The sequence below is a fragment of the Trachinotus anak genome, unplaced genomic scaffold, assembly GCF_046630095.1.
Source record: "Trachinotus anak isolate AG129_WGS33_773 ecotype Australia unplaced genomic scaffold, CSIRO_AGI_Tana_v1 ptg000013l, whole genome shotgun sequence".
Classification (NCBI taxonomy): domain Eukaryota; kingdom Metazoa; phylum Chordata; class Actinopteri; order Carangiformes; family Carangidae; genus Trachinotus; species Trachinotus anak.
The window spans coordinates 18,731,353-18,754,329 of NW_027273864.1; the positions used below are offsets into that span (position 1 = coordinate 18,731,353).

General features: G+C 40.2%; 2 protein-coding genes across 2 annotated transcripts in view; both read right to left on the minus strand.

Moving 5' to 3' along the window:
• Window positions 1–345: 345 nt before the first annotated feature.
• LOC139631202 (fibrous sheath CABYR-binding protein-like) lies at window positions 346–5,361 on the minus strand. Its single transcript, XM_071495214.1, has 4 exons — window positions 5,174–5,361; window positions 2,553–3,989; window positions 2,174–2,282; window positions 346–1,926 (listed from the first exon to the last, which is right to left on the minus strand). Exons 1-3 carry the CDS (start codon window positions 5,247–5,249, stop codon window positions 2,206–2,208), a joined length of 1,590 nt encoding a protein of 529 aa, XP_071351315.1. The 5' UTR covers window positions 5,250–5,361; the 3' UTR covers window positions 346–1,926; window positions 2,174–2,205.
• Window positions 5,362–8,979: 3,618 nt separating this feature from the next.
• foxj3 (forkhead box J3) overlaps window positions 8,980–22,977 on the minus strand; it is a 71,086-nt gene continuing 57,088 nt past the window's right edge. The window contains exons 6-12 of the mRNA XM_071493196.1: window positions 19,242–19,370; window positions 17,027–17,201; window positions 14,412–14,903; window positions 13,691–13,792; window positions 12,891–13,082; window positions 11,674–11,772; window positions 8,980–11,500 (exon numbers count right to left, since the gene is read on the minus strand). Coding sequence (XP_071349297.1) covers window positions 11,388–11,500; window positions 11,674–11,772; window positions 12,891–13,082; window positions 13,691–13,792; window positions 14,412–14,903; window positions 17,027–17,201; window positions 19,242–19,370 — 1,302 coding nt within the window. The 3' untranslated portion in view covers window positions 8,980–11,387. The remainder of the gene's footprint in view (window positions 11,501–11,673; window positions 11,773–12,890; window positions 13,083–13,690; window positions 13,793–14,411; window positions 14,904–17,026; window positions 17,202–19,241; window positions 19,371–22,977) is intronic.

The following is a 22,977-nucleotide window of genomic DNA, read 5'->3' on the forward strand; positions in this document are numbered from 1 at the left end:
ATATCAAACATGATATCCACCTGGCTGATTTATCAATCATCTTATTTAAATTTTTACCTGTCAATACTTTAAGTAATATTTGTATTTAGTGTCTCTGTGTGTACTGACCGCTTTATATAACTGGCTGGTCTTTCAGTGATGTTGTATATATTAAATTTGTTCTCAGATCACTCTTGTAAATGAGATCCTGACTTCAATTAGACTTTATGAATACATAAAAGATGAACAAATATTTGAAATGCCAAGGCTTCTAAAGCATGTTAAGGCCAAGTACATGCTATAAATTTGTAAAATGTGTGAAATTAATTCTACAGGAATAAACAGGAATAAATCTTGACTCCCAGGTCTTGCAAAAATCAGCATTTATTCTATACAGAATCTTTAAAACAAGTGCAATTAAAAGTGGGCTACAGTTACAATAGGATATATGTTCTCTACATGGGTGCAGGTTTGATACAGAACACAGTGGAAAACATTCATGTGGAACATCATGTGCCTCTTACCATCCTAAAAATATTTAGCGTGTTCAGAATGAGCCGTGAACATATAGCTGGTGCTGCAGCATGCCAAAGAGTGATTGATAGGAGAGCTCTCCGTCTCATGCTGCATGACAGAACAGGAAAAGTGATAGGTGTGCACTTTTTAGTGCTTGTGGTGGACTGTGTGAGCCATGAGGCCAGTTGAAATGCATATGGTGTACATAAAGGACATTTTGTGATTAAAGGCTGGACAATGATGTTTGAACAACCCTAAGAAAGAAAGAAAACATATTCGCTACACCTGCACTAAACATTACTTTAGTGACCAGCAATCAGAAAGCTCAGCAAGTAAAATCACAAGTGCATCAAAGTTATCATCACCCATAAATTTTAAAATCAAAGCATGATCACTCAGATGAATCACAACATTCAGAAATGCTTACACATCACATTTTATGAAGAATGACAACCTGCTTACGTAAGGTTAGTCACATGCTCACATTTCTCAAAATACACTTCGATACCATCCTGGTATATCCAGACCCTTTATATTAGTATGTAACCACCTTTCTCAAGTAACTAATAAAATGCTTATAATAGCCATTCGACAGCTTGCATTAGGTCAAGACACACTGTTGAAGTCAAATGCTTATATATAGTTATATATAGTTACATGTATAGGCCTACTCCACCACATTTCAGGGAAATATTGCACTTTTTTCGCAACTGCATTTATCTGACACCTGGAGTTACTTTGCACTTTTAAGATTATACAGAAAACCTATCATCAGGCTGTAAAAAAACAATGCACTGTCATAGATTAAAGGTACCATGTTGAGTTTTGACCACTAGTAGCACAGTAGAGCCATTATTTTACAAATAGGTCCCTCTTACATTTGTTGTTTGTACTGTGCACATGCACATGTATACATTCCTGCCTCTGGTTTCAGGCTATTTTTTTCTGATTGCCACAAAAAAAGAGTAGAAATGTGCACACAAAGGCAGTGAATAAGATGACTGCTGGCAAGAAAACATAGATGTAAACTTAAAAATATGTAGAGTCAAAATTAGCAAGACGAAAATGCCACTTACTTATTGATATGTAAGGGGTTATTCTGTTATTCTATTTTATTTTTACCTTTGACACTTTAAATATATTTTGCTTGTAATGCTTCCATATTTCTACTTTAGTAAAACACAAATGCAGGACCTTTACTTGTAATAGTGTATTTGTACGTGACGGTATTGCTATTTTTACTTAAGTAGAAGATCTCAGTATTTCTTCCATCGCCGGTTTCCATTATTTTAGTTGCTTTCTGGTCGTGCAAACTTTGGAGTTGGCTTTTCTTTAGTGAAGAATCAATGCAGTGAAACTTGCTCAGCTCAGGGCTTCAGTTGCTCTACCATCAAACAGCTTCATTAGTCAAATGATCTTTACTTCAGTGACCTGAAACAAGAGAAAGAATTGTAAAGTCGGATTAACCAACAGTGTTGTTGTTGTCTGGCATTGCTGTCAGTCCTGAAGGCCCAGAAAACTTTTTCTGCTTCCTAGTACAGTTATAGTTATTGAAGCAGTGTAATGTTACAGAGAAACATTTATTTGATGAAACAAAAAGAAATAATTGTCATACCAAACTATTTCATAATAATCATGGATTCAAACAAATTAGATTTGATGACACTATTGTACTCACGCTTATTACTGCAGCTTCTTGAGTATAGTTGTTCAAACAAATCCAATAGTGATAAGAGACATCAGTGTGACGAATCCTGCTTCGAGCACTGCCCCCCTGTTCACCAGAGCTGGGAGACCAAAACTGTCATTAGTGAAATCAGCACTTTTAATTGCCAGCTTTTCTCATTGTAAGCTCATGAACATGTTACAACACTGTTATGTGCCCCAGGTTTTTTTCCACCTATTTTTTGGAATGTCATTATAATTAATGATAATTGTGTCCTGGAATGTTAGTACGAAGAAAAGTTCAGGTTCAGTTTTTCAGACAAGTTAAAATTGTAGGCAAATATAAACTAACATAATGTTTTTTTTTAAATAGTTCAATATTTGATTCTTACCCACAGGTTCCTTTGGTGTCAATGTGTCTGCAGCTTTAAAATCCTCTGTGTGCGTTGTATCACTGGTGCCCACAAGGGCAGGAACTCTTTCTGCCTCTGCATCATTGACAGTTGGTGCAGGAGCTGTGAAAGGTTCAACAGGGGCTTCAGTTATGGGCCCTGTTGCGGCTCCTGGGACTTCTTCAACTGGATCCAGTACTATCTCTATGGTCTCAGACTCAGATGGGGTCTCAGTGACAGCTATTACATGTATCTCTGGCATACTCTCTTCTGGGTCATTCTCCTGAGAAGCTATATCCTGTGGTTCCTCTGTAAGGACAATTTCTTCTTCTTCTTCTTCTTCTTCTTCTTCTTCTTCTTCTTCTTCTTCTTCTTCTTCTGTATTATCCTCTGGATCCTCCTCCTCTAGGTCTTCCAGGGGAATTATGAGAAATAGGTCTTCTGGAGCTGGTTCCTCACTAGTTGGATCCACGAGAATGACAACAGATTCTACTGAGGCCAATTCTTGTAGTGCTGTTTCTTCTTGACCATCCTCTTCTGTCTCAAGTTCTGCAGGGACAAAGACAACAGGTTCCTCCTCTTCTGGTGTACTGGGAAGATTTTCTTCATTGGTGCCAGGATCCTCTTCATCATTTTCTTCTGAGACTATTGGGATAGGCACAATGACAACTGGAGACTCTGGGAGGGACTCTGGTGGTGATGTTGCCTCTGCAGCACTATCCTCATTGGTCTCAAGTTCTACAGGAAAGAGGATGACAGATTCCTCTTTGGGCTCCTTATTAGTTGCAGGGTCCTCTTCAGAATTTTCCTCCAGGATTATTGGGACAACTGCTTCCACCTCTTTTACATGTTCCTCTGGAGCTTCCTTTTGAGCTTCCTCTTTCGTCATTTCTAAGGAAATGATTGGGATATATTGTTCTTGTTCCTCTTCCACAGATTCAATGGCAACAATAACTGCAGGTCCTTCTGAGGCTGACTCATCTGGTGCTGTTTCCTCTGAAACAGGTTGCTCTTGAACTAACTCTTCTATCTCAGTTTGTGCAGGAACAACAGATTTATCTTCTTCTGGTGCACTAGAAAGAGGTTCTTGTGAAGCATCTGGTTCTACTACAGCGTGGTTATCAGGGACTATCAGTAGCATGTCTTCTGGAGCAGCTTCTTCTTCAGTAGGTTCTTCTAAAGCTTCATATTCTGCAGCCCCTACAGAAATAATGGGAATTTCTGTTGTTGAATCTGGATGCAGCACATCATGCTGTTCTGGGGATGCATTTTCTGCAGCACTCTCTTCAACAGCATTTGTTTCTTCTTCTGCATTTTCCTCTGGGGGTCCATCTTCTGAAATCTTAACAGGAATGGCAGAGATTAGTGCTTCTTCAGCCGGACCTGGACCTGGACCTGGTTCTTCGGCAACAAAAGACGACCGAACAACTCTGGCAGCTGCAATAGATGTTAGGTAGTCAGTACACTTCAGCTAGTTCTCCAGTGCATCAACCTGGGCATAAACTTTCAGTATGTTCTTTAAGGTAGTCAACAAAGGAAGCCTTATTCACCTGAATATCAGAACAATACATTTGAGAACTTCACATAATTTATCTTAATTGATAAAGTATAATCCAGCAGTTTCTCAGCATATAATGATAACACAACAAAGCCTACACTTGTGCTGCCAAATAGGATCAAATAAACTGTGTCTCAATTTTCCCTTCCTATGTTGTTAGATGAGGGTCTATTAATTTCACTTTTAAAGGTAAGACACATGACATAGTGGTAATTTTTAAGGGTTTAAGGTCAAGCGAAGGTGTAGCTGATGTTTCCATAAAGTAAGTCTAGAAAGTGGTGTTCAGTTTAACCATGGCTGATTATGTAACAGTTAAGGGCATCTCCAGTGACCTGGGGGGTGTGTAGTGATCCAAGTTTAGTTCAAATGTCTCACGTGGTAATATGCTAACACAAGCAGTTGTATCATTGAAAAGACCATGAAAGCACTTTGCGAACAGAATCTAAGAGAGGGAAAGGTAAATATTAGTTTAGGTATTTTTTTATGGAAAATAAAATATGCATTCAGTTTAGAAATTGACCTCATTCAACCACATAAATGGAGAAAAAGACCTGATTCCTGATTAACAACCAAACTTATCTCACAGAGTCTACCTCTAACATCAAATAGTAACATCAAATGCAGGTTTACATTATTAAACAACATATTAATGTATTTCTTCTTTTTAATTCTGAATTAGTACATTTGGTGTATAACAAAGTTATATTAGTTGTAATAATTGCAACACAGAAAATAAGAATAAATTGACTACAATAATATGTAGGAATATTATTTCACAGTATTTTGCATTTACATAGTCTAGTATTACATCATTTTATATATATAATATATAAACATCTATCTAAAAACTGTGCTGATGTAATTTGCTTTTTGCCCACTATTAATAACTTAGAGGCAATTTGTAATGCAGTACAGTAGCTTTGAAATAGTGCTGATATATATATGTATGTATCTAGAATCATGGTAGAATTCATTTTAATCATTTATGATTGATCTTTGCGTCCAGTCAAAGCTTGAAGTAATGATAAACATCAAAAGAATTCAGAGGAAATACATGGCTTACGTATTGGTGTGGATGAGTATAATTGAACATGAAGGCTCAGGGTCAGCAGCAGCAGCAAAGAGGAAGCTTTGAACATGATGTCCGTCTTGTCCTAGTATTTTCATTAGAGTCAAACAACTTCCAGTAACTCCAGTACTGTGGCCAGACTGACGTCTCTACTGTGAAGTACAGGCAACAGTCTATTCTACACATGTGTAATGTGACACATTTTATGAAGTGTCACGCCATATGGGAATATTGGGAGGGTGCTTGGAGGGTGTTTAGAGGGCTGGAATGATCACATGGATTTCTTGAAGAAGATTACACACCAGCCTTGTTGTGGATGAAATACTCTCAGTGAATCTAATGTACTTTTTCCAGTGTTATATGAAGCTACACAAAGTATTCTACAGAGATGTTATTTTATAGTGTTTCCATGAATTTTCTTATTACCATTTATGTATTGCCTTTATTTTCTGTTAATGTCCATGGTTTTTGTCTATAGACCCTCTGGAAAACATGATAGCACATCACAAGGTGTTCATCCTTTAATATTAATGAATAATATGACAAGGTATTTAACAATTTTACACATCAAATTCAAATTAGTCATCATGTGAAGTTACAAGTCAGTTTGTAAAAATATTTATTTGTTTCAGACTCTTATTTGATGGCTTTCATATAGTACATACTTTCATGTAATAGCAGGACTGTATATTGTGAATATGTTGACTGAAAAGCTGCATGGTACTTTTTTCCCCTTTGCGCTGTTGACATTTTAATTTATAACAATAAATTCTTGAAATCTCAAATCCTAGTAAAATATCTTCTGTGGCTCTGCATGGAAATGTTGTTCTGTTAAGTCTAAACAGAAATCTTGTGTTACACACTTTGGCCGTGGAGTCTGAACAAAAAGGGATTTAAAGCATGCAAGATTGAAAAAAAACTAAAAAACTTTTGTTGTATTGTGGGAAAGGTAGGATCCAGTTTTTTGTGGAACTCTGATTTAAAGTCAGGATATGTCATCAAGTTTTGATACATATACACACACACACACACACACACACACACATTCTTGCACTTCTATCTTTGAGAGGACACTCATCAACATAATGCATTCCCTAGTCCCTTACCCCAACCTTAACCATCACAACTGAGTGCCTAACCCTAACCCTAACCCTAACCTTAACCAAAACCTAATTCTAACCATAACTCTAAAACCAAGTTTTAACCCTCAAAATGTGATTTTGAGGTGTCTCAAAAAGTGAGGACCACCCAAAATGTCCTCACTTTTCCAAAATGTCCTCACTGTTAGTAATATTTTTTTTGGTCCTTACTATGTAGCAAGTACAAGTACGCACACGCGCACACACACACGCACCTGCTGATATATGCTACATCTGCTGATTATGTTGATGAGACTAAACTTTTTGAGGAAAAAAGCTCAAGCTGCACATTATTCCACAGTGAAGTTACCATATTTTATTTCTTTAAGTGCCATTCATGCATATTGGGGAAGGGGGTGGGGTGGGCGGTGGTATCGACAATTCTAATAACACTTGAGTTATTTTACAGCACTAAACGAATACAAAGAGTAGCTGTGTCACCTCATTGGACAACAAAAGTAATAAACCGTGCAATAAACAAAAGGACAAATAGGAGAAAAAAAATACAAGAAATGACAAAGACAAAATAAAAAAAAAAACAAAACAAAACAAAACAAAACAAAACAAAAACAAAAATAAACAAAAATAAAACACAAACCAAATATATATTATCAACACTGAAACACTGAATGTAGAACCATAGTACAGGTAAAAGGTAGTGTCACACAAAAAGCCAACGCATTTTCATCACATATATACAATATAGATATATATACATACTGTCACCCTCTGATTGGACAATAGCAAAATACTCTATTCTTTTCCCTCCTCTCTTTTGTGAATAACACCCACCCCCTGCCTTGATACCCCACCCCCAAGAGGAAAAAAGGGATGATTGAAAAGACATTTATGTACAAGCACAACAACACACCAGCACTGAATAAAACAGGCCCCAATCAGCAGTACTTGTTGGCAGTTCTCTCCCATATTGTAACAAGGCTTTTTTTATCTTTTCATCTTTTTTTCCCAATAATAATAATCTCTCTGGCAGGTACATGTCCAGCGGTATTTAAAAACTTAAATTGTCTTTTGAAAAGAAAAAAAAGAAAAAAAGAACTTAAACTCACACAAGCAAACACACAAATACAGGCACACACATACAGACTTAATGTAAAATTGTGATTGTGATCCAGTCATTGTCTTCACCTTTTCCTCTTTTATCCACATCCATTTGCTCAATTCTTTTGTTTTCCTAAAGGCTGATGTGCTCAAATGGTAGCTTGTGTGCTCACAGTCTTCACCTGGAAGAGCTGCACTACACTTCACCTTCACACCAACCCAGGACTTCCAGGATGTTCACCATTTAAGGTCCAGAGTCTTAATGAAAACACACTGATGGCTCCTTTTCACTGCTGTCTTCAGTTGCAGTCCTTTGGCCCACACACACCTCAAAGAGTCATGATTTGGGTCACTCAACTGATTAAGTATCATGTCTGAGCAATAATTCTGAAATTCTGGCAGTTGAACAAAGATTAAAAACTCGTAGTTGAGATCCACAGGCGAGGCAGTTTCACCACACAAAGTGGACATTTGATATACAAAGACAGACAAAACCAAGCAATAAAGAAGCAGGAGTGGAGATGTATGATTGGTAGGTAAACCAAAAAAAAACAACCATTAGCTGAAAATATAAATGAACGGCAGTATTATCAGTTGACAGAAGAGAACGAGACTTCACCTGCATGTTCAACAGAAAATATACAGTATAAAACTGGGCTGGTTCTAGATTCAAAAAACCTATGTGTTCAAAAGTATGGTTCTGCAATAGCCAATAAAACAATCGTGAGACTTGAAAGTGCCTTTTCTCACAATAACAAAGACATTATGCAATATCATAAAAAAAGAATCCATGATTGTCATCCCAATATGAAACCAAAACTACGGTCACTACTGGAGTCCCTAGTAGCTAAACTGCCTCAAGGAAATAGTCTGAAATTTCAGGAAATCATCTTATTTGCTTTCTTGCTGAGGTAGATGTTAACATTGATACTACTCTCATGTCTATAGGGTAAATATGCCAGGAGACAGATAGTGTATCTTAGCAGAAATTTCCCTGTTTTCAGTCTTTGTGCTAAGCTGAGCTTCCCTTCTGCTTGCTGTAGCTTCATATTACCATAACAATATACAATATCAATCTCATCTAACTCTTAGCAAAAAAGCTAATAAGTATATTTCCCAAAATGTTGAACTACTTCTTTAAAGAAAGACACACAGTGTCATAGATGCAAAACACCACACACAGTTTAGTAGTTGGGGAGAGGAGATGTAATCCTTTTCATCATCAAATACAGACAATGCCTCATAATTGCCACTAGGGGTCAGATAGTCTTACTGTGACTGAATGAATGATTGAGAAAATGAGCTTGCTAGATCCAGTGGGTGCTTTGCATCTTAAAAACGGGTCAGATCAACAAAAAGAAAAAGTGTGCAACGGGCTTTTTTTCCTTTTTTTTTCTTTTTCTTTTTTTTTTTTGAAACATAGTGTCTCTAAAGTTCAGCACCTGGCTGATTGAGGAGTCACTTGTTACAGGACACAAAGGACAGGTTTCCAGAACCACTGATCTCCCTGTTCTGTGTTTGAGAAACCCTTCTCACAAAAAAGTAAAAGCTCAAATCTAGTCTTTAAATCACTGTGTGCATCTGCTTTTGTGCTCATAGATAGTATAGAGATGATTACAGCAATTGACCATAGCCCTAAAATTATGATAAAACCAAAACATACATGCACGCACACACACCATATGTTCAAGCAACACACACACACACACACACACACACACACACTCACACACTCTGTATGTACTGTATGAGTCACATTTCTCATTCAATTCTGATTGTATGATAGCAAAATTTTACGGTATCTGAACAACACTGGGCAGTTAAAAAAAAAAAAAGACTCGAACCCATAATTTAAATGTCTGAAGTGACAATAAACACTTGAGCATCAAAAACTCATTCTGATGTACAGTAGGTGACTTTGGATGCAACTCATTTTACAAATCAAAGAAACTTACCATAAAAGTCATGCTTTTTGCCTTCTACATGTTATGAATATCCTACTGACCATTAATCAATCAAAAAAGCTTTCACAGAAGCCAGTTTGAGCTTTCTCATAGTTTTTTTTTTTTCTTAAATTTAACTTAACTTAACTGGTTCAAGTCAGTGAGGCCTAAAGTGATTAATCTAAAAATTGCATAAATGATCTTTACTGTTGTTAGTATAATGATAATAAGGTTTGTATGATTGATGTTTGATGTTTTATGTTGTATTGTTTAAAGGAATACTCCCACATTTTGGGAAATATGCTTATACACTTTCTTAGGAAAGTTAGATGAGAAGATTGATACCACTCGCATGTCTGTAGGGCATATTTGGAGCTACAGCCAGAAGACGGTTAGTTTAGCTTAGCATTAATACAGGAAACTCCGGGACACAGCCAGTGCAGCTTGTCCAGAGGTAACAAAAGCCACCTATCAGTACCTCTGAAGCTCACTAATGATTACGTTATATCTCCAGTAAGTTGCGGCACCTGACCAAGAAACAGTCTGGCACATAAACCCCCATCCTCCACCAATATTCTCATCCAACTCTCAGCAAGGAAGCAAATAAAAATGTTATAAAAATGTTAAAGCTATTCCTTTAATAAAACCAAACCCCACTGACCTGGACTTTTTTGGGCTCTAGTCTTGCAAACTAGAGCCCAACTGATTTTAGCCAATGCTGATATTTGAGAGTGTACAAAATAGGACTAATATCATTATATCTGCCAACAAATAATTTAGTTTATGTTTCTTGATTTCATGATGATGTTTGCCAGGAGATTGTACAGTTTAAAAATGTGCCTGGAAATGCTCTCTGGTCAATAAACTGTGTAATGGAAACATTTTCTAAATGACCTCAAACGTATTTTGCTGTTTCTTTTTACTTATTGGTTGACATATAAGCCAATACCGGCACATCGGCGATAAGCTAAGATCGGACGGAAATATCACCTTGCCAATGTGTAGATTGGACTAATTTCCACTGAAGGCTTGTTTAATGATCAATAGGCTACTCATGTAAAACTGATTAACTTTACCATTAAAACTCTTTAATGTTACAACAGCTTCTGGCTGGTGGAGCAAATACACGATGCACACAGAAACCTAAACCTCAGGTTACTTTGGGTTGAATGAAACATGTCTGACTTCCCTGCTATCACCATCTACTCACACTCATCATATTCACTCATCTTGAAGTGCTTGAGACAGAGAACTAAGAAAAACAAAGCTGTACTCCCATAACTAGTCTGTTGCAGTGAGCCTGATGACACTGGTTGGCTATGAAAACAGATCACAGTATTTTCTGTGATCCCCCCCCTCTCTGTCTCTCTCTTGGTTTGTTTAATATCAAGCCTTAAACATTTAACACCCTGTTCAAAACCTCAGTTATTGTAAACCTAACTTTTACCACCGTTTCAGCCACAGTTGGGCCCACTGTGTACCACCAACGAGCACCATCACATGACTCACAGAGACGGCCTGTGTTTCTTAAAAACAAAAACAAAAAAAAGAACAAAATCGTTTTTAAAAAAGAGAGATAAACTCATCCAAGAGACAGCTGAGGCCAATGTCAACACGAGAAGAATTACAAGCTGAACACATCGCTCGAATCACATAACAGTTACGGAGCAGGGGGTCGGGGGGGAGAGGGGTTCAGACTTTGGAAGGCAGCTGGCTAGGGACGGGGAGAGGGCTGGCTGAGGAGCTGAGGAGCTGAGGAGCATGTGGTTTAGACGTGAATGTGTTCTACTTGTCTCTAGACAAGTACATAAGCAATCACTTTAACATGTCCGACTAAATATGATTGTCTTCAAAGTAACATTTTCTATTTATGTTTTGCTTTTGTAAAAATGTCAGGACTCTGAAGTCTGTCTTTCTCCAAAGCTTGTCAAATGTTCTTCTGCATCCCACCCACAGTGGCCTTCTTCTCCTCCTCCTCCTCCTGTGGCCTTTCAGCTCAGCCTGGCTTCCTCTGGCTTCCACCTCCTCTCCTTGCTCCCTTTTGTTTGCAAAAAGGAGTTCTAGGGGCTAGACAATGGAGTCCCAATCAAAGTCGTCCTGGATGTCGTCAGCTGGCATGCGATGCATCTGGAAGTTTCTGGTAGGTATCATGTGCTGCTGGTTCATCTGTGCATGGTGTCCTGAAGAAAACAAAGTAGAGAGGAAGAGTCAGATCAATCCCACTGTTTCCTCTTAACAGGGACATCAGAAAAACTTAACTTGGTGGGTTTACGCATAAAAACAGGTCACATAAAGAGACAGAATGGCTGTAAGTAATTATGTTTTTCCTCTGATACATGTAACTTCATGTCACCTGTCATAGTGGGTCCTGCGCTGCTCATTGGGGGCATGTGGGGATATCCTGGAGGACCCATCATGGACATGCTCTGTCTGGAGTCCATGTAGAGATTTCCTGAGGAGAGAATCAGAACAAATCTTAAAACCTGAAATAAAACCTGAACCTGTTCAGATGCAATTCAGTTGATGTGTCTGAGAAGAATTAAACATTGAGTATAAATTTCCATGCACTGTCATTCTGCAGGAGTAAAGGATCTCAGAATTCTTTTACAGCTTCAACCCACAGGTGAAAAGTCATACTCTTGGCTTTCATTTATATTCTGGCTGCCCAGAAAATAAAACTGGACTGATGCACTGTATTGTTGAATTACTGGTGGTTATCTTTATACCTTTCAAATGTAGGAGTTTGTGAGTAACAGAAAATGTCAGAGGAGTTGAGTCACATTACATTTTGTCTGTAGTGTGTTACACTGACACCTGTGAAATATTATACGGTAGAGCAATGATTTACAACCTGTGGATCAGGACACCCACAAGGTTTTGAGAGCAGAAAAATTCTGCTACACAAAACTGTGCCTACTCTTTCATCTTTGTTTTCTCCAAGTGAATGTATGGATAATTTTACGTCTGTCGGCCTCTAAAAATTATTCAAATATATCAAGGAAAATAAACCATTGTACTGCATGCAGTTACCAGCCGAAAAGGTTGGGAACCACTAACACACAAGTCAAGCAGAGCTCACAGCATGTAAAAAGACTGTTTGCACTTTCAGAAAACAAGGAACTAAGAAAAGTCCGTCAGACCATGGGCTTGTGTTTTAATTTTTACAGACCTCTTGGAATCTAGTTCAGTAATCTTTTTTTTTAACCCCACAGATAAACACATATTTCTGCTTACATGCAGAAAGCCCTCAAAGGCATACTGCAGCAGACATGTTGCCGGTAAATGTTTATATACTGCACAATTACATGATCTTTCCCAGAGAGAAAAAAAAGATAACAGGTCCATACAGGCAAAGTACAAATGACTAAATCCTTCAAGATATAGTATGTCAATTATTTTCCCCCCTGCCAGAGGTAAAGCTATAGCTGCTTTCTCTATATGGTGATACCACTATCACTCCAGAAGTGATCCTCATTTCAAAAGCTGAACCACCCACATGTACACAAATTTCACACTGATCAGACCATTAGGGTAAATCACGGTCATAGGACTGACAAGTGGCTAACAAACCTGTGTTGAGGTGCTGGCTTGGTTTGTTGGAGTGCATGGAGCCGTGGCAGACAGAGGGCTGCACTGCCCCCTGTGGCTGGATTACACCAGTGCGGGCAAAAAACTGGTTGATGGACGAGCAGAGGTCTGCGATCTGGGTGGGTTCCAGGGACCAGTTGTTCAACTCCGCTTGTCTCATACTCTCTCTTAACCCTTGGGAGCATAAAGCACACACATTTAAAACACACAACAACCTGAGTTATTATCAGAGCTAGTGAAAGCATCTGACTGCACTAAAATGCCTTTGTGACAATGAAATGTATGAAACTGCACCAGCTGACTGTCCAAAGAATATAAATTTAGCAAATGAGAAATTAATTTACCAACATGAACCAAAAACTTAGTTGCAATTTATATTCATTATGTCAGTAACCTTCAGTGGGTGATATTTAAAAACATCCTACCTTGCAATCCTAGACCATAATTGGATAAACTGACCTGCTGAGCTTGGTGTTTTGGTAATTAAACTTGAAGGCAGTGTTATTTAATTGAAGAGCTCAGTTTAATTAAACTCATAATCAACTCCACAGTGTCAACACTTCAGCACTCAATCAAAAGCTAGGGCAGCACTGTACTATCAGCTGCTGGCTTTAAATGTCTGTTTCTTCAGATCATATGTGAGTACAAAGGAGGTAAATCTAACACAGAAACCTGTATCCTTAAATATCATTATCTCAAATATATGAATCAAATAAATTTCATTATTATTTGTCTAATATTTGAAAATGCAGGGTGATCTATTTATAGTGTCCAAACCGCACCTTGGAAAGGTGAAAGGTCAACATCAGCCCAGTTATAGCTGCTAGCAATACGACAGCTTTCTTTCAGTGCATCCAGATTTGGGTACCAGTCAGACAGTAAACCTGCAACACACACACAGCATACTATCTGTAACATTACGAGAGATAGGAGATGTATAAGTATACAGATGGTTTTGGTTCCAACACCGAGTTCACTTCTGGGACAAATACAGATTTGGTCCTTATTACATAATTTACAGACAACTACACACTAATTGCCCCTGTAATTGTTATTTCCTGTGGATTAGGTAATAAGGCCAGATGATGCAATTTCATTGTAGTCACATCTTTATAGCTGCGCAGGCAATCTTGTAGTGCCAAATGAATGAGAAGGTAACACCAAATAAAACAGTTTATCAGGCTTTTAAACAGTTCAGTACTGTGTTGTGGCCACTAGGAGGAGCCAGTCGACTCTGTAAAGGCTGCTAAAGTCACTGGATGCAGCATTGCTTTGTTCTCACAACAGTAAAGATAATAAATCAGATGCTGATTTGCTGTTTTGTACCTAAAACAATTTCTAAATGCTTTATAACTAAATAATGGGGACTGATACCAAACCAAATTCAGCTGTAAACATGTTGTCTGTGCTGTAGATCTCGTGTCTGTGTGATGAACAGGATGAAGAGATAACAACACAGCGATGCTGGTTCAAAGGAAGACAATGACAGACACAGGGTCTTACCTGTGTTGCAGGCCATCTGTTGCTGGGTAGGATGGGGCTGGTGGGAGAGGCTCTGATGCTGTCCGTGTGGAGAAGGGTGCTGGCTGTGTTGCGTATGCTGGGAGGGGTGTGGCGTGTGCTGCTGAGGGTGCTGGCCGTGGGATGGATGCTGCGATGGGTGCTGCCCGTGCTGGGAGTGTGCAGCGTGCTGGGGGTGCTGGGAGTGCTGTTGGTGCTGACTGTGTTGGCTGTGCTGGGTGTGTTGGTTGTGTTGGTTGTGTGGGCCACCGTGCTGCGGGAGATGCGGTGCGTGGGGAGAGCCGTGGCCAGGGTGGGCTTGAGCAGGATGGGACAGGGGCACCTGGCCACTGTTGGCAGAGTGGCTGTTTGGGTGGCTGTTGGATTGGTTGTTTGACAGGCTGTTCTGTGTACTAATGGTGCCACTGGGGGAGTGTTGATAGGAGCAGGAGGTGTGGGTCTGCTGGGAGGAGTCTGACTGTATGCCCATGAGACCTGCGACATAAAACACACCAACACAAAGCTGTAAGAGTACTGAAGCGAATAGTCGATTACAGATTTGTTGACTGACAGAAGATTGTGATAACTGATTAATTTAGGGCTGCAACTAATGATTATTATAATTATTGATTAATCTACCAATTATTTTCTCAATTAATCAATTAGTTGTTAAAAGCATTTCCCACAAAAGCCCAAGGTGACCCCATTACTTTACCCCTTTGTCCACAAAAATATTCAATTTACAGAGAAAATTTGCAAATACTCACAATGGAGAAGCTGGAACACAGAATTGGGTTGATGGTTTTGCTTGAAAAATGGTTTCATATTTTAATTAATCAATCATCCATATAGTTGCTTTATTTTCTCTTCATCAGATTATCATTTATCAAACAAAAGTACCAACATTTGCTTGTTCCAGCTTCTAAATTGTAAGGATTTGCTGCTTTTCTGTTTCTTTTTATTGTGAATTGAATATATTTTGGTTCCTTGTGCTCTGAGAATCACTGAATCTAAAAATAATTGGCAAATTAATTGATAATAAAAATGCCTTGGGCTGCAGCCATAGCTACTGAAGAGAGACTTATTCCAACACAAATGTCAGTGACATGGTTTCAGATTTAGGTGAATTAGAATAATGCACTTCAACACCAAGAGCCAGGGTCTTGACATGTGAAAACAGCTCTTGAGGTCATGTATCTTAACATCTTACAATGATGGAATGTAGCCTCCTGTGTTTAAGTAGTTCTACTCTTGAGACAGACCAGCTGCCATTTTGTTGTATCAGGGAATGACTCAGCACCAGTTGCGTCTCTGAGGTTCACGAGCCGAAGCTGCTGTCTCTTCTCCACTCCAACCACACAGCTCTGGATTGTCTTTGACAAATTCATTGTGCTGCTACACGGCTCTTTAACAGACATGACTGGAGCATGAACATCTGCACACCCAACTGCAATCATCAGAGTGGCGGGGAGTGGTCTTAAGAGGCCCTGTCCTTCACAGCTTTGGCACAGTAAACCTATTTCACTGGAGTGCTTTTAGAGCTGACTCCAGCCCTGCACCTCCACAATCGGCACGTAACACTCACTGCAGGGGTGACAAAGGTGCATCTCTTATCGGCATAGAAAGCCCATTGTCCAACCAGGGAAATACAGAAAGCAATTAACGCGGCACCAGAATAATAATGCGAGCTCATTACCTATTATCAAAGCCAGTGAATTAGCTCACTGTCTATGGCGGCAGAGTGTGAAATCCTCTAGCTCGATTATTTACGCTTTTTAATTGCTAGAGCTTGTCTGACTAAGAGATTTCACTTTTATGCACATAAAAAAGGTAACAACTTTCAACTAATGAAACATAGATGATAGATTAAAGGAGAGGGAATCTTTGAAAACATTAGCATGCAATGCATTTGATTTGTGAAAGTAGGTTATACACAGAAAGCTCTGTCTACTTTGCTCATAACCCGCTTGTCAAGTGCTCTTTGTTTATCAGTCAATCAGATTACAAGCAAAAATGCATTTTGCTCTATGGGGAGTCACAAGCTTTTGGAAAGCTGTGCTCTATCCACCACTATGTATTATATCATACAGATTCCCCATCATTATGACATATGAACCTCAAATCCAACAGATTTACTGAGGACTTGGGCTGCTTGTGACCTCTTCCATTCCTCTGATGAAACAAGCCTACATGAGAAAACATTTCAAACATGACAACATACAGAAAACTTTACTCTAATTTTGAAAAATATAAAGCGAGCGTTAATTCCGAATTAACCATATGGATACAGTAACAACCCTTTACATCCCCTTAATGAAATATTTAAGACATGGACTCTCAGACTGTGCTTTTGAATATCAAATGAAGCCTTTTCCACATTGCTCAGGCAAAAGACCATGAAAATATTCAGTATAGATTTTCACTGTAGCCCTGTCAGCCTGTTGAATACCTGCTCGCTTTTCAATTAACATAATTAGTGGCTAAGGACTCTCTATAGTCCCAGTTGTTTAGAACAAACCCACATTAGGAAAGTCATTCTTAGAATCAACCTGGTCTTGATAAGTGAAGCTTAGGCTCTCTATTAGGTTTCCTCTTGATGCTCCCGTGAGGCCACTCACCTTGTTGACTGAAGGACTGCTCAAAAACAGACTTGTAAAGGCTGCGGAAGGAGGCACTGAGATCTTCAAATTCAGAGAACAGGAGCTGCTTGTCCCTGTCTGGCATGTTGTACTGGGACTGTGGGGGCTGCTGGAGGCTCATAGACTGGGACACGGGCTCTGGGTGACTGGTCACCTGGGGAGATGAAGAAGTTCAAGATTTACAAAAGGGACCAATGCTGAGTGCAAGAAAAAGAAGTTTAATGTTTAATTTGTGGATTTTGTGAAAAAATCTGCACCACAGACTACAGGGACTACTGATGCTATGAGGAATGCACTACGAAGTTCAAACATACACATCAATAATATACATACTTTTCAAAGATATTCGCTGTGCTTATCTGGTCATGGCGCCGCAGAAACAGAAAACAGAAAACCTCGAGAATATTTAATGCAAGTTGTGGTCTATGTGAACATGTGTTGCAAACACACAGAAGTCGAATATGAGGATGATCCGATTCCTCTAAGGAGCCACTATAACAATGTTTGTTTCTGTCTGAAGAGGTGTCAGTCACACAACATGTTAAGAACAATTACACAGACTGCAACAATCTAGGTCAGTGCTTACCGCCTTGGCTCACACAACATTAAGAGAGCAACTCGAATGGACACAAAGCCAATACTCAGGTGGCCAAGCAAAATGTATTTAAAACAAAATCAATAGCAATACCTTGTACGAATAAGCAGCCATTTTATCCATGTATTTGTGTGGGCAGTCAATGTTATGCACTGCCCCTGGGTGTGAGACAGCAAGCAGTCTTCCCTCCAGCAATGAGTTTGTCTACGAGATTCATCACAGCTAGGGCAGCGATGCAAAACCACTGCTATTTCACAAAGCAGGGCCTGACCTGTGTCCACTGTCGGCTAGCATTACAAGAGAGGTCACGTCCAATTTTTTGATCATAACATCTTCCTCTTCCAAGATGTGGGCAGGCTGCTGAAGTGCATGGCTCACAGTCTGGCTTGGGTAAGAGTGAAGAGGTGATAATAAAGCCAGAGTGTTTACTGTGAGCTGCTGCTTTGGCTGTGAGAGAGAGAGAGAGCACATCCATCAGGCTGAGCCGATCGATGCCCAACGCCTGGAGCAGGGAGCACTCTAGGATGCGGAGAGGACCACACCAAAGAGGGGGCATCTCTGGTGGGAGGACATCAGAGGAAGCGCTTCTCTTTGTCTGGCTTCCAGGAGTGTGCACATTTTCTCTGTTTCCCTTAACCCCCTTCCTGATGTTGCACTGAAGTGCATGTCCACCCTGAACCTCGGTCTATTGCTGTCTACTGCTGGCTCCTCTGAAGACAGCCTCCTGGGGCTTTCTGATCAGATGAAATATGGGATACAGTACACTTTCTAAGTCTGGCAGTGTATCATTTTCCTTCGATTGTGGCTTGGAAAATGTGGAGAAAATGAGGATTTATCATTTGGCCTTAGCACTTAGTGCACAAAAAAACACACACACATTTATATGAATATCCTGTTATAAATATATTCCACTAAGACACTGACTAAGACCTGAAAATATCACCATCCTACTCTATTCCTTCTTAAAGGAGGAATAGAGTAGGATGTTTTGTCTAATCATTTGTTTTGTCTAATCGGTGTAAAAGAACCAGAGGTCTTCATAGGTCTATTCAATTAAGCCTTACTGAGATATAGCCCAGGACCAAGTTATATACAGTCTAAATGGGTCAGATAGGATCCTCTTCTGTCACTGCAGGGCTATGTGTCAGTACCTGAGCTGATCTGATTGCTGTCAGTTCTGATCATGTGGTATGTCATTACTATCAAGAGTAATATGTGTTTTTTGACAAAAGATGCAGAGTGTGAACTGTAAAGTGCAGGAATAAATTACACATATTGCGGCTTCTTTTTTTGAGTACTGCTGCTTTTTCATTGGAGGCTCATCATGCTGTTCGAGGTGTAGGGCTCTCTTGTTCCGGGTCTGTTTGGGTCAGCTAAATTCAGGATGAGTCTAATTATCCTCAGGTCTTTTTGGGACTGGGTCCTATCCTCGAGTCCTTTTTGCATTGGGTGTCTGTTGTTGAACATTAATTCATGCGTGTAAGATTCCAGTAGGTTTTCCAAGGGTACATTTTGGATTAAGTCCAGAATTTTGGACATGTAAAATTTATCTTATAAATGTACAGTACTGTGCATGTGAAGAGTGGTCATTGGTCTTACCGGTGTATAGCTGTGCACACTGCCCACACTGTTGAGATTGACAGAGGCCAGGCTCTGATCAGACAGGCTGTTGTTAAGGCTGCTTCTTGGACTATCGCTCCCTTCCTGGTCTGTGTTGTACAACGCCACCTGAAACACATACATGTACATTAGTTTCTCATAAATACACAAACACACACGACTGTTACCAATGTCATCTCCACTCTTGCTGATGGTAGAGCATGTAAGCATTCCTCTGAGATAATGGGTATAAAAACTAATGTTGGTCTATAGTTGTAATTTGTCATTAGATGTACTTTAGTATGGAAATGTAAAGCCTGAGCATATATATGTGTGCTGCAAGCAATGACATGTCATATTAGCAGAGCATTTCAATTTTACTTTATTGTCATTGTGTGTGGGAGACACAGGGTGCTGTTGAACACCCACCACAGTCTCTAAGGGGTTCCAGCTGAATGTGTAAAGGGGTCTGGAGACAGCTGAGACATTCCCATCACTAAAGGTCAAACTACTGGCGATGTTGGCCACATCTGCTCACCAAGCGCAAACCCGTTTGGGACAGCTAACAAAGGATTTCAGTGCAGCAGAGACACTGACCTTTCAATATAGCAGCGAAACTAGCCGAAGCACTTTAGGATGACAATCCTAATTATCGTCTAACAAGGTTAAGCACTCCCACCCTTCCCAAATAAAGTGTGCCATCAGACAATTAAGACAATACTAAGAAGAATGATCCTGATAATGAATATAATGATACCCACAGAGAGTAGCCCATGTGCTGGTTTTGTATTGTGAGAAAGGAATGGCAGTAATGCACTGATGGTGTTGCAGTAGAAGAGACTCCTGGCATTCTGAGACTGGTGTGTGTGTGTGTGTGTGTGTGTGTGTGTGTGTCCATGACTGAGTGCAGCATGGTGGCTTCTGCTCATCACTGTGAGCAGAACAGAGTGGGCTCTGTGCTCAGCACAATGAGACAGCAGTGGCAGCAGCCTTCAGGCAGGCAGATTGGCTCAGCCCTGCCCAGCACACTGCCTCTTAGCAGCAGCAGTGGACTGAAGCCTCTTGTCTTTCTGCTGAGCCGCAGCGAGCTACCACAGAGGCCACAAGGAGGCAAGGAAACCCAGGCAGCCCTGACTGCCTTCTCTTCTCTGACTGATTGGCTGGCTGACTAACACGCTGGTTCGAATCCAGGACGCACACATGCAGAGTGAGAGTGTCCGATCATATTAAGCTTTTAATATGGAACTTGGCTCCTGCACTAGTAGAATGAGATAGAAATATTGCGATTAAATAAAATAAAATAAAAAAAATAAAAAAAAACTCAGAGCGCAATTGCTGACTCCAGGCAACACTGTTCAAGAAAGAGGGGTGAGGCTGAAGGAGAGGAATATAGGGGGGTTGTAGGAGAAGCTCATTAGGCAACTCTAGCCTTCCTCCACTCAGTGTGCGCTTGGCTCCAGTGTTCATTAGCGTGAAGGGGAACTCAATGAGCAGCTAAGACTGAAAGCTTAAGCACGTCTACAAAATCAGCCCTACAATGCTAATCAAAAGCAGCGTGCCACAGAAATATAAATGTTATATGTAATGAAGTCATAAAACAGGCTTTTAGACTTAAGTCTCTCACCACAATCTATTCTTACTCTACTCACCCATAAAGTGTGATGATTTCAAAACCTTACTGCTCTGTGGTTTACACAGACCCCACAGTCCCGTGAGTCAAGACGCCCACTCAAGCACGCACCATCACAGACAAACACCCAGTCGCATCCAACCCACCTATATGTAGAAGCATGCACTAACATATGACACACATACACACATTTCTACAGTTACAGATGTGCACAAATGTAGGATAACACTCACTCACTCACACACACTCACACACACACACACACACAAAAACACACAGAAAAAGGCAAGCATGCTCATACAGGCAGGAGTGGCTCCGCAGTAAATACTGTGTACAGTGTTAGCTAGCAGGAGAGCGAGTCAGAGTTCTATTCTTAGCAGTGAATTAAGTAAAAAGCCAGAGGTGTCTTTTACATGGGGGCCTAATCTGGAGCATGAGACATGGATTATGAAATCAAAGCAAGATTGGCCCAGGTGTCTCCAACAATACCAGCCAGTGTTCAGCACAATGCCTGCACACAGGATTGAACAGACTGAGAGAGACATAAGAAGAGAGAAGCAAAGGATATGAGAGAGGAGGAGAAAAAAGTCCAGACTATTCATCAGCAAACACACTTCCAACAATCCCCTCTTTCCCTTCATCATCACACTTCAGTGCCAAAGTTTCATCACATTCACGCCAACGTTTAGGGCCGCCTCAGAACACAAACTTTAAAGGGGGGAGGAAGAAAAGTCTGAGTCTATGTGAGAAAGGAGCGAGAAAAAGAGAGGCGGTAGTACAATCTTGTGAGGAATGTCCGACAGAAGAGAGAAAGAGAAAAGAGATTCTTGCTGGTTCAGTAGTCGTCCTGCCAGCGTCTCCCATTGGTCTATCTGAGAAGGCGGGAATGAGGGAGAGGGACTGGAATAGAAAGGGAGAGAGAGAAAAACAGAGAGAGGGAATTCCTGTGGCTTGGCACACTGCACCGAAAGAGGCGTGGCCTGTCGTGTGTTTACAGTGTAAGACAGTGAGAAACAAGCGCTCTCCGAGGAGATAGGGCCTCAGATCTGTTGCTATTTCACTTTGTCTTCTGTTCACTTTACTACTGTGACAGTTTTTGTCACAATCAAGTGAACAAAAAGAGACAAATCAAAATTTCCGTTCATCAGCTCTCGGAATCATACAGTAGTCGTTTTTTATGCTGTTTTAAATTTTTCTGCTTGTTGCTTTTATGAGTTATTTGAGTGGAGGTATTTGATGTCGTTAGTCTTAACTCTCAGCTCTTTACATTAGGGTTTCATTGTGTAGGTAGTCACTGCTGACTAAGATGGGTGCAAGTGCTTGTTTGTAGTGATCAGAGAGGAAAAAGGGTCATCTTCCTCCACACTTATGCCCATGAATCTGTCTGCTACAGAGACACGAAATGTTTCTGTTGCAGACCAGCATGTTCTCCACAGAAACAGCCTCTAGCTAACTGTCAATGACACAGGCGTCAAAACAAGCTGAAACACTGTAACATACTCTACATACATGTACACACAAGTTAGAACACACACCGACATATGCTCAGACTTCTGAGGCCATGTCTCTCTCTCACTCTAACACACAGACACACACACGCACACACACACACCTCTTTCCTATGAACACCCCTGTTCACATTAAACCATTTTTTGTAATGCTTGCAGCAAATGAATAAGCGACTCTTGTAGGCTTTTTAAAAGTACTCCTGAGAGCTGCCCCCACTGGGCCCAGAGGATGAGAGCTTAAGGTTAAAAAGCCTATTTAAATTTCAGAGTGAGAGGCACACTCACAGCTAACAGCTAGCAGTCCCTGTAGCTTTGCTCTGTGATGTACAAGTGTTTCCAGGCTTTTACACATATTATAAAATAAAAAAAAGCAGACGGAGGCAGCAGCAGGGGTGGTCACCTGTAGTGCGGCAGCGTAATGTGGTCATAGAATGAGAAACACGACTGGGCGTCAACCTCCACTACAGGTGCGAATAAAGAAACCCCATGCAGCGTGTGGAGTATCCTATTGCAAGTGTGCACGGGACCCTGTGAGGTCTATCGGGTTGCAAAGTGCTAAGTATCAGTGTGAGCATCATATTTCCGTGCTGTAGATAAC